This window comes from Peromyscus californicus, unplaced genomic scaffold, assembly GCF_007827085.1.
Source record: "Peromyscus californicus insignis strain IS unplaced genomic scaffold, ASM782708v3 Scaffold_7__1_contigs__length_154581171, whole genome shotgun sequence".
Classification (NCBI taxonomy): Eukaryota; Metazoa; Chordata; class Mammalia; order Rodentia; family Cricetidae; genus Peromyscus; species Peromyscus californicus.
Genome location: NW_026294595.1, coordinates 56,624,826 through 56,637,339, shown reverse-complemented (window position 1 = coordinate 56,637,339; position 12,514 = coordinate 56,624,826). Strand labels below are relative to the sequence as shown.

The 12,514-nt window shown below is 37.0% G+C and overlaps 1 protein-coding gene across 2 annotated transcripts in view; it reads right to left on the bottom strand.

Annotated features, from left to right (window-relative positions):
* Itga4 (integrin subunit alpha 4) overlaps positions 1-12,514 on the bottom strand; it is a 78,971-nt gene that overhangs the window by 21,493 nt on the left and 44,964 nt on the right. For both annotated transcript variants that reach the window (XM_052724485.1, XM_052724486.1), the window contains exons 16-17: positions 5,059-5,208; positions 3,003-3,079 (exon numbers count right to left, since the gene is read on the bottom strand). In XM_052724485.1, coding sequence (XP_052580445.1) covers positions 3,003-3,079; positions 5,059-5,208 — 227 coding nt within the window. The remainder of the gene's footprint in view (positions 1-3,002; positions 3,080-5,058; positions 5,209-12,514) is intronic.

Below are 12,514 nucleotides of genomic sequence, written 5' to 3'. Positions count from 1 at the left end.
TGAGATACTGAATCGTTATCATTTACCCATCAACTAAGGGCTCCTTGTACCTCCACTGTAGATGTTAGATTGGTCATGCTGGTCACATAATGATGAGAATACTAATGACAGTGCCTGAGAAGCCAGAAGACTAGATGATCTAGGGAGGCTACTGGGTACCTGGTTTGTAAAATAGTGAAGATAGATAAGAGAGAGAGAGAGAAGGTAGACAATATTATTAAGTGGCAGTACTTCAAATTTTAATAACTTATAGGGTCTTACTATGGAACACTCTTGTACACTGTAAATATGTATTACACTCATTAGTTAATAAAGAACTGACTGGCCTATAACTGGGCAGGAAGAGATTGGGTGGGAGAGTCAGACTAGGAGGATGCTGGAAAGAAAAGGGGCAGAGTTGCAGGAGTCGTTGGCCAGAGACAGAGAGAGCAGGATGGGAAGTATGTTCATGAGGTAAATGAGCCTTGGGACAGCACATGGATTAATAGAAATGTGTTAATTTAAGTTACAAGAGCTAGCTAAAAATGAGCCTAAACTGTCAGCTGAGCATTTATATTTAATATTGAGTCTCCGTGTGGTTATTTGGGGAGCAGCTGGCGGGACAGAAAGGTTTGCCTACAGGATCTCAAGGGTAAAAAAAGTAAATAGAAAAAAGGGTGAAATCTAGGTTTCTCACTCAGGCAGTTAAGTAATGGTTACACCAGTCCAGATTAATGACTAATCAGAATCAATCTATGGGATACTGATAATTCTTGTCATACAACAGGCCATGGGATGTGATGCTGATGTAGGCATAGGCAGTGTGGGAAAGCCAGGAGGGGTCATAGTTGTAAGTAAGGTTACTCAGGAAAAACATGGCTATGTGTAAAAGGGTTGGTCGTGAATGGGAATCAGAGATGATCTGAACACAATTGAGGAGAGGCTAGACAAGAAAATACAACAGGACCTCATAAAGGAGATGAAAGCAAAAGACCTTCAGCAGCTGAAGTGAAGGGCTGCCAGATGCTTCAGGGCAAGTCCAAGAAGGAACTGAAAAGCATCCTTTGGAATTTAAGCCAAAGGTTACCCTCTCTTATTTACCCTTTCTCAGCCTCTGACCCGCATGTGCTATGCTTTTCCGTGATTAAATAAGTCACACTCAAGATATATATAAAAACCAGAAACACACTTTTAATCCCAGCACTTGGGAGGCAGAAACAGATGGATCCCTGTGAGTTCAAGGCCAGCCAGGTCTACAGAGTGAACTCCAAGACAGCCAGGGCTACATAGTGAGACCCTGTCTCAAAAAAAAGAAAGAGAGAGAGAGAGAGAGAGAGAGAGAGAGAGAGAGAGAGAGAGAGAGAGAGAGAGAGAGAGAATAAAAGAGAAAGGAAGGAAGGAAAAAGAAATATGTAAAAAAAAAAATCCTTATCTTTTGTGTCCAGTATTCCCTTCTTGCCTTAATCACCATTCCTGCATTTGAGTACTACTGCATTGAGATTTTCATCTTAAAATTTGCTGCTAACACTTTCCTTCTGCATTTTTGATGCAAACTCCATGACCCTTCTCATTATTATGTTATCTAATCTTGATATGAAATGTTAATATTAATGCTACCTTTTTATATCTCCCACTGGTTATCAGGGCTTGGTTTTCTGGAGATCCTTTTATAGTTTCTAAAAGTGTTCCTATTGCTTTTAAGCTCTTTAAATAAAAGGACTCCCAACATTTGATATGCAGTTGTTTATTCTGTAAAATTTACATTTCTTCTCCCTATGCAAACTCATGAGTCTCTAATGTGTAGAGGGAATTTTAAATGTAATGTTGAGAGTGATTTTCAACTAGGGAGCTATGTATCAAAGCCCCATTTCTTAGTTATGTTTCCTATTGCTGAGATAAAACACCATGACCAAAATTAATTTTGTCTTACAACTTGTAGTCCATCATCCAGGGAACGTAAGACAGGAACCTGGAAGCAGGAACTGGTGCAGAGGCTATAGAGAAATGCCTTGTTCAGCCTGTGTTCTTCTAGCACCCAAGGCCACCAGCCCAGAAACGACACTGTCCATAGTGAGCTAAGCCCTGCCACATCAATCAGATCACCAAGAAAATGCACCACAGGCTTGACTCTAGACCAGTCTAGTGGAGGCATTTTCTCAGCTGGTATTCACTTTTCCCAAATGACTCTTCCTTATGTTAAGTTGACATAAAATGCAATAGTATACCCACCAAATTGAACTTGTTACAAGCAGCTCTGGCTTCTTTTGTGTCCCACTTCCTGAACCAGTTCTCATCCCCCTGCCCTGTCCCTGCCACATCCTTATCCTTCTTTCATTTCCTGTGGTCCACAGATGTGCAAAACAATTTGAATATAGGAAATCTCTGCATGATACAAAATTACAATGGTTTATTCTCCATTATAAAGTAACACTAGACATCCCTTTTATCCAGTTCTTGCTAAATGCCAGATGCTAGTCTAAGCACATTGTATTCTCTTATTACTCTGTTTATCATCCTATGAATTTAGAACAAATTGGTTTTTTTTTTCTAATTTGTCAAAATACATTATTCTGCATATCAGTTTGAGTTGTATAACACATTTTTCTAGCCATAAAATATATTAACCATTATATAATAAATTTCATTTTTTTCCAGTAAAACTCTTATTACTAGGCACTTAACAAATGTTGAAACATAATTATGACTATGATAATGATATCCAAAGGTGAAATTAAATCCTGAAATATCTTCTAATTTACAAGAAAAATAAAGCACACTTCATAAAACTTTAGGGCTGCTCATGCTTTTATTCTTTAAAAAAAGTTAATGCTTATATATATATATATATATATATATAGTTATGAATGACATAGGGATCATTTAGTACTTCACAAGAAAATGTTGTCAGTTTGTAGATTTTTTTTATGATGCCAACACTTATGGGTTAGTTCCTCTCTCACTGTAACCCATATGCATTTACCCTTTATGTACTTTTGATGAAAAACAGAGTAAACTACACTTACTTCAAAAATCCAATTCTTGCAGAAACTTGCAGATCAGCAGAACAATTTTCATGGGCACAAAATCTTGCAAAGTTTATCTGGAAATACAACATTATAACCTGTATTTTAATTTCTATGTATTTAAAGAATAAGGCACCTGTGCTTGATAAAAATAAAAGTCACACATCAAATTATAACTTATGCCTCCCCCAAGGTCCAATCTGAGAACTAGTCAGGAGATTCAAATACATAGTTTCAGGGCTAAAAAATCTCAGTTCCCATAGTAGATTCCAGGCCTAAATTTGTTAAGTCAAATATTGTATTAAAGACACTATGCAGATATTTGGAATATCAGCTGCAAAAGCACCCTTAATCTGCTTTTCTCCCACTTTCTCCTACTACATTCTGATCAAATTTATTACACAGAAGTATGTCTACCTTATTTTAGCTCAGGGATGGACAGTGAATTATATCAAAGAGTACAGCTATATATAGAAACTGAGAGGCATAACTTTGTGGAAGCATTGAACAAAATTAAATTGTAGCCTGTCATGAAGTTTTTTTTTCCGATTTATTTAAAAGGATCCATGAGCAACACTCCAGGGTATGCATCTACTCCTCAGGAAGACCTGAGGGATACACTATGTAAAAGCAAAGAAATGAAATAATTGAAGATGATGGGAATAGGAGAAGAGGGGGGAAGATGCAAATAAAAGGGCAATCTCGAAAGTCAAAGGAGGAACGATGCACACGCACTGGGAAGTGAACATTCCCATGACATGACAGCACAGACACTCACACCTGGAGAAGTGCAAGCGGAAATGTTCCCCCAAGTGATTAAGTCAGTATGATTTTCATTCTGTGCTTCCTAATTGGAGAGCATGTGGTTCTAAGAATAAAATGCAGCTAACAAATTGCTAACATTTTCTCCTATGTGTTTAACAGTATTGATATTTAAATTATTGAAGATATTTGGAAAAAAGTTGGTATTGAAAAGTGAAGTTCAATAGAAGAATTTTTAAAAATTCCAACTGACTCACATAACTATTTTCATGTAAGACTCTGAAAATTTGCTCTTAGATTGTTGTGTTCCTTTGATCGAGTACTCTAAATTAGACAGTAGTGGTTTTCTACCTGCCATCAGTGCATGCTTTAATGAGTGCTTTTGACTGTGTTCTAATGCAGCCTGTTAACTGTGTCTGTGCGGTCAGACAGTTAAGGTTTTGACACTGGGACTTGCAGGAATAAATGTATTGTCAGGGAAACTGAAGTACTTGAGAACACTTTAGAAAAAAACATCAGTTCGCTGGCTAGGATGCAGGGTTTGTCTTAAAATGCAGCTGTTATTGGGATGTGGCTGAAAAAGTGTAATGCATTTTTTAAAAGAGAAATTGTGTCACATAATAAATGTGTGTATAAGTGACAAAACTTCAGCAGTTGAGTTGAGCAATCTAGAGTGGATCCGTGGGCAGGGAGAGAGTCAGAATCAAAGAAAGTGAGAAATAAATGAGGAAGGAAGATCAGTGAGTGCGTGAAATGACGTTGGATAACAAACGCACAGTACAACCAATGTCCAGCATGGCTTCTCTTGAGCAATTCATTTCTTCAAGGAGAGAAAAACTTACATGTTTTACATAAATATTTATACATGGGAATGTACTCTTCTAGCTAAATGCAAGTTCAAACATATTCAGTTGAATTTCCCAAAGGGACTATTAAGTACACACACACACAGAGAGAGAGAGAGAGAGAGAGAGAGAGAGAGAGAGAGAGAGAGACAGAGAGAGACAGAGACACAGACACAGACACAGACACAGACACAGAGAGACACAGAGACAGAGACAGAGAGACAGAGAAACAGAGAGACAGAGACAGAGACAGAGACACAGAGAGAGACAGATAGAGACAAAGACAGAGACAGAGAGACCGAGAGAGACCTATTTTAAATCTATTTTCATTCACAATTAACAATCCACAAAAGTTTCTGAACAATTCAGGCACATTTCAATTAATTTTGTCCAATTTAAAAAATTCAGTTATGTTCCATGATGTTTTAAATTCCAGGAAAGCCTCATACCGTTTTTCTGATCACGTCTTTTTCTTTCTTCTGCTGGAGGATTGGCTGAAGTGGCGGGAACTCTTCTGTGTTTCGTTTGGTGAGCACATGATGCCCAAGGTGATAAGTGGCCTCAACCTGAACAGGAGTGAGGATGTCTCGCACATCTTTCTAAGAGAATTGAAAATCATATGTACAAATAAAAAAAAAAGCAAACATTAATAAAGAAGACACAGAAAACTTCTTCCTTCTAAAAGTCCAGATGAAACACAAGGACACAAATGCAAAACCCATGTTTTAGCAGAATTGCTTCAAAAAACTTGGACTGTGTGTTCTTTTTGCACGACAGAAATACCTCTGTTGCTTAAGACAACACAAAGAGAACAGAATGGGAAACTATTACTATCTGATAATATTTGTGAAAGTCTGCATTTCAGCACTTCCCCTTCCATGCTACTTTCTACAATTCTTGTAGCTTGGCATTGTAATATAAACATTTTTCATTTACACACTCGATAAATAATTCCAAAGTTCTCCTCAACACTTTTATTCCATTTAATGTTATCCTGTATGCTTGCTGTGGTGATAGATTGTGAACCCTAATAAAATTTGCCTGAAGATCAGAGGACAGAACAAGCCACCAGATTAAACACAGAGGCCAGGCAGTGGTGGCACTCACACCTTTAATCCTAGCACTCATGAGGCAGATCTGTCTGGGTCCCTGTGAGTGCAAAGCCACCCTGGACTACATGATATTGAATCAATCTAGGAGAGAAACAGAGCCAGGAAATGGTGGCACACACCTTTAATTCCAAGCACATATGCCTTTAATCCCAGCATTAGGAAGGAAGTGATTTGGCTGGGTGGAGAAAGGTATATAAGGCATGAGGAGACAGGAACTAAAGACTTTTTGGCTGGAAGCCTTTTCATCAGAAGACCTTTTTGACTGAGGAAAACTTTTCAGCTGAGAACTTAGAGGCTTTCAAACAGGATTTGAGGAGTTGGCAATGTGAGATGTGGCAGTGGTTTGTTCCTTTGTCTCTCCGATCTTCTGGCATATTTTATTAGGATGCAACAAAATATCACCGCAGCTTATAGAGAAATAATGTCTCTTAATAAGATTTCTTTAAATCTCTTAGAAGACTTTGTATTTGGTTTTATTCATTCAACTTCATGTTTATTATGAAATTTTCTTTCTTGCTATTTATTATAATGACCTTTTCCCCTTATATTATCTAACATCCTGACTGGTAATATAGAAAAAAAATGTTAGCTTTGTACTTCTAAGTTTATTGAATTTTATTGTGATAGTTTTATTGTTTGCTGTGCTATTATGATTCACAAAAAAGAGTTCATAGATTTATTTATCAATCACACGGCAGTGGTAACCATTAATAAATGTATTCTGCTTTGTAAAGAGTTCTTTTATATGTAGTGTCTTCCTGATTTCTAAGAAATTCATTCTGCTTTGTAAAGAGTTCTTTTATATGCAGTGTCTTCCTGATTTCTACATAGCACTTCTTGTGTCTATTCTTTTTTTTTCTTTTTTCTTTGGTTTTCCTTTTTTTTCTTTTTTCTTTTATAATTTAATTTAATTTTACATATCAGCCATGGATATTTACTAATATTTCTAATTTACTAATATCTTCATTAAAATTATGTCATCTTATTATCAGAATTATTACCTGACATAGGTACAAATTGAAATAATCTAATTATTTGGTAATAACCTGAAAGCATTCAGGATTCAATGAAATCAGCACCACAATAGAGCCAAAAGCTGTTTTGGAATTGAAAACACATGCATGGGAGTGAGGTAAGATACAAAGCATTGTGTCAATTGCTCAAGACTCACTAGACAAAAATGGAAGATCTGAAGCACGTGAACAGGTAGATGTCTCTTTATCCTTGCCCTAGAGGCTAATGTGATTTTATTAGCAAAGCAACACATGACCATTTATAACAGAAGTCAACTGAGCATTGCATGAAATAAGACGTGTAAAAGGCCAACATATACAATCATGTTAAGCAAAACAAAAGATAAAATTAAAATTGATCTCAGAATTTGAGAGAGCTTGTTTTGATCAACAAATACAGTCCACAAACACCAGGACCATGTAGAAAATCCATATAGTCTTCATTTTTCTCGGCATAGAATTGTTACTATATCTAGAAAATAATTTGAGAACCAAGCATAGATTTTGGTGTCTGCCATATGAACCATTTAAACATCAATCTCAGATTGACTCAAACTTCTTATGTCCTTTTCAATTAACAAGTTCCATTTGAATGAATTCATTCAGCAAATTCTTTCTAGGCTATTCAAGAAACAATTATTTTCACTACAGACAGATAGAATTTTTTTTTAACCCTGCCACATCTTCAAGTGGCTCCAAGGTAGACATATTGGGTACAGGGAGTTATGAAGAAAGCATAAACACACAGACACATATACCGAAAAACTGGGGTCAGGTGGACTGTGCACTCTGATGGAGTGGTACCAACTATACAATAACTGGGCACCTCGATGCATTTATTATGTATAGCACAGAGGTTAGCTAGTCTCAGTAAGAGTTTCCTATAAGCCAGAAGTTTCAGGCCATGAACATCTGTAAAGAAGTTGCTGTTGCTAGTTTTTGCACACACCAGTCAATTGTTCATAAATACTCCTACTTGCACACACTGTCAACATCCACACCTTGATCAGAGAAAGGTTTTGCAAGTTCCAAGGCTGACCCACATGAAGAAGGCTTTGCCATTACCATGGGTCTGAGGCATTGGGTCCTTGGCCTGGGAGTGCCCATGTCAACAATATATATTCACTCAGGACTTCATCTGCTTTTTACACATTCTGTCATGAATTCCTTGTCTCCCCACATTAACCTATACTAAAATCTTGTATTTGAGTTCCTGAAAGCAGACTCACAATGCTTCTGCTGAGTAACATCAGTGGTCCAGGTTTTATTTATCTATGGTTATTTCACTATTGGAACATGGCTTAAAGATCACTTCCTAGAAGCAAATTAAAAGACTTGATTTTAATGAGCTAGCAATCAATAGTACTTAATAGGTAAGATAAAATCTATTTTTTAAGATTACTGCTGTATTATTCACATGATAGAAATCAATTAAATAAGTTTATAAAGGTGGTACATACTACATAAAAGATTGCACTTAGTCAATGTCCTTTTCACAATTATAAATAGAAAGGATACAATTGTTTCATCTTTTATTCACATTATGGATACTCATATACTATGCTTAAAAAATATCTGGTCTCGCCGGGCGGTGGTGGCGCATGCCTTTAATCCCAGCACTTGGGAGGCAGAGCCAGGCGGATCTCTGTGAGTTCGAGGCCAGCCTGGGCTACCAAGCGAGTTCCAGGAGAGGCGCAAAGCTACACAGAGAAACCCTGTCTCGAAAAACCAAAAAAAAAAAAAAAAAAAAGAAAAAATATCTGGTCTAAAGGTAGAAAATTAGTGTTCAAATCTTGGGTCTGTTAGGTAAAAGCTGAGAGGTAGAACTCCTGTTTGTATAACCAGAAAAGGTATCCAAAACCTTGGCCACAGCCTTCATGATAAAGCTTCAATTAAAAAAAAAAAAAAGTCTTAACTGACAGATGATCATGAGATCCTCAAGCTGTCTAAACAGAACTTAGACGTAAGATGTGATAGCTGAATTTGGGTAGCTATGTCTCCTGACATTAGAACGCCTCCTGGTTAAATGTCTTTGATGACAGACATAAGTTATTACCACTGTATGAGAATTGGGGATCTAGGGCATTTTCCTACATATGTGCAGTAACGAAGAGTCTTTATCTTGAAAAGACCTCAGCTTCATTATGGTGTCATTTATGTCATGGTTTGGATCTCTAATATGGTCTTTTAGAGGATCATGGGGAAAAAATATTCTAAAGAGTATCTGGCCCACCATGATTTGTGATGGGAAGAGTCACTCACTTTACCTTTGAGTATGCCACCCATCCCTTAGATAGTCATAAAAGCTTCTTAAAAATTCACAGTGCAGAACCCACTGGGATGTGAGCCCTCCTTTGGGGGAGCTTTCTCCAGTCTCTCTTGGAGCAAAAATTTTGCTTTACTTTGTTAAATAAACTTCTACTTAAAGTATCTATGCTCTCAACTGAATCATTTACTTCAAGAAGACAAGAACCTAGAGACCCTGTAACAGGTCTATTACCACCTGTACAACCTTGGCCAGGTTATTTATTTACTTTGTTTATGATTTGCTATAATACCTGAAAATGACAATGGCAATGACGGTGGTGATATTTACATACTGCTGGGATGGTTAGATGGCATAAGGTATGTAAAATACCTAGATGTTATAATGTTACATATGTATTACTTCAAATGTAGCTATATAATTCAGCCAACCAAATACTGAAATTTAGTTTAATAAATGCTGAGAAACATTTGGAGGCATAAGAAAGTGGGATTATTGTCACTCAAAGAACATTAAATAGAAAATGGCATTGTAGCAATTATTAGATTTATAGTTATCAATGGCACCTGAAAGAGCTGGAGCCTGAACTCAGTGTTGGGATACCTGATTACTTTTTTATTCTTTGTCTCCAGATGTTCTTTATTAAATTATTTGGTAAATGATCATCTCAACAGGAAACCTTGACCATATCAGAATGCTGCAAATCAAAACCCAAATCCCAAGTTATCGACTTGTGAAAATTGAACAGCTTGAAGCCCTGAGTATTACAATAGCGAACTTGATTAAACTATTCCCCGGGCATAGGAACTAGACAGCCACTGAATGTCCCTCCACATGTCCACTGTTTTAATTCTTCTCAACAAGCTTGCTTTGACCAAATCACATGTTATCTAATTCATACTAATTTTCCATGAGGTCTTCTCTACATCTGGTGTACATTACTTTCATTATCCTAATTTGCTATTAATTATGCTTTCTCATAATATATGAAATGTGCATGTGCTTTTGTAAGAAAATCACACTTATTTAACTTTATCAGCCCCATGTAAAGACAGAAGCTAAATAAAATATTAAAAATGTCTTAGAGTGATAGAGAAATATTTGGGAGGGTAGGTATTCAGGAAATTTGCTTACAAGTTTATATTTGAACTGACATTAAAATAATGAAAATTCAAGGCCACATTTTTATGTGAATTTTCATAAAATAGTACCCACATGAATGCAAATTAGCTCATACCTAAAATTAGCCAAATTCTGTATTCTTTCTATTTCATAGAACTCTGTATGTCTGACCAACTTGAGAACTAAACTGTAGGTCCATATCTTCTTATTACACTTAGCTACAAGAGGAATTTTTTTCAATAGAGCTGGTCAAAATATGAAGGTAAATATTATGTCAAGGCATAAACATTTGAAGATACTTACTCATGGGTCCATTGTGCACATGAAGAGTCAAAAGATTGGAAGTTAATTTAGTACCTCTATCACAGTCTGTCAATCATGAATCCACATAGATGTGCGAGCATAATTATTCTAACACATTTGTGCATGAGTTCAGGGGAAGGAGGGCCATGTTATTAACACTGGAGAGGCCTATGGAGATGCTTTTTTTAAAAAAAAAATGCCATTATTGAGATACAGGTCCCATGCAATGCAAATAATTCCACTAATGTGTAAAAATCTATTACTTTTAGTATATTCAGACTGATACAACCACTGACACACACACACACACACACACACACACACACACACACACACACACACACACCCATTTTCATTAGGTTCCAAAGAAACTGCTACCTTTTCTCAACCATCTCTCTATGGTTTTGTTTCTTTCATCCGTTAGCTACCACACAAGTCTATTTTAGGATGAAGTATGAATTAGAAAGAAATAAAGAGTAATGTTGGGGAATATTACTTTAAGGTGTGTTACTATTGTTTATGTTGCATTTGTTTAACTCTGTGAAGCTGTGTTACTGTGCCTGTCTAAAACACCTGATGGTCTAATAAAGAGCTGAACAGCCAATAGCAAGGCAGGAGAGAGAAACAGGCAGGGCTGGCAGGCAGAGAGGATAAATAGAAGGAGAAATCTGGGAGGAGGAGGAGGAGGAGGTCGAAGAAAAGAGATGGAGGAGTGAAAAGAAGTAGCCAGAGGAGGACTCCAGGGACCAATCACCCAGCTACACAGCAAGTCACAGAGTGAGAGTAAAAGTAAGTTTACAGAGGTAAGAGAACGGGAAAAGCCCAGAGGCAAAAAGTAGACAGGATAATTTAAAGTTAAGGAAAGCTGGCAAGCAACAAGCCAAGATAAGGCTGGGCATTTATAATTAGGAATAAGCCTCTGTGTGTGATTTATTTAGGAGCTAGGTGTCAGACCCCCCAAAAAGAGTAAAAAACAACCAACAACAAATATGAACTGAACTGTCAGATATAGCATTTGGAGAAAGAACATCCATCCTAAGGTTCCACTTTTCCCTTGAAGAATTCTCCTACCTTGGCTTGTCTGAGAGTCTTCCTTTCAGCTTGGCTCCTCTTAAAGTAAATCTTAGCACTCTTTATTGTTTATTCTGAGGAGGAAATGACCTAGTGAATCTGGTCAGTTTCAGGGACTTTCTGAGGCTATTTTGAGGTTGTTTGATTTCTGTCTTAAGGAACTTTGCTGCCAGATAGAATGTTTTAGTCTCAGAGGAAACCTTTACACAACACCTGGTCACAAGCTTTATCCTTTTATGTTTGAATCATTTTTTCCATAGCTTCCACAAAGTATCTGAAAAACAGTGTAAATCACTGTTTCAAAGATTTCAGTCCACTGTCACTTGACTCTATTGCTCCTGGGCCCCGTGTGATGAGGCAGAACATCATGGTGGAAAGCATGTGTTGAAGCAAACTGGCTCAGTTCATCCTTGACCCAGGAAAAAAGCAGAAACCTACTGATTGCTTGGAAGGGACTTAGGCCAATTGAACTATCTAGAAAGAACACTCTTGTTGTGGACTATTACTTTAACTACATAAAGATGTATTACATTTGTTTATGCTACTTTTTTAATGATGTAAAGATGTGTTACATTTGTTTATGCTGCATTTATTTAATCACGTAAAGATTTATTATATTTGTTTATGCTGCATTTGTTTAACTATGTGAAGATATGTTACTGTTTTAACTTGCCTGCCTCAGGCAGCTGATTGGTCTAATAAAAAGCTAAACAGCCAATAGCTAGCAGTAGAGGGATAGACAAGGCTGGCAGGAATGAGAATGAGAGAATGAGTAGGAGAAGAAATCTAGTCTCTAGGAGAGAGAAAGGGGAGGGAGGAGAATGAGGGAGAAAGAGAGGAAGACACTCAGGGTCAGCTGGCCAGACATAGAGTAGGACATACAGAATGAAAGAAAGGTAAAAAGCCTCAAGGCAAAACATAGATAAAGAGAAACAGGTTAATTTAAGTTATAAGAGCTAGTGGGACAAGCCTAAGATAATGCCAAGCATTCGTAACTAATAATAAACCTCCATGTTAT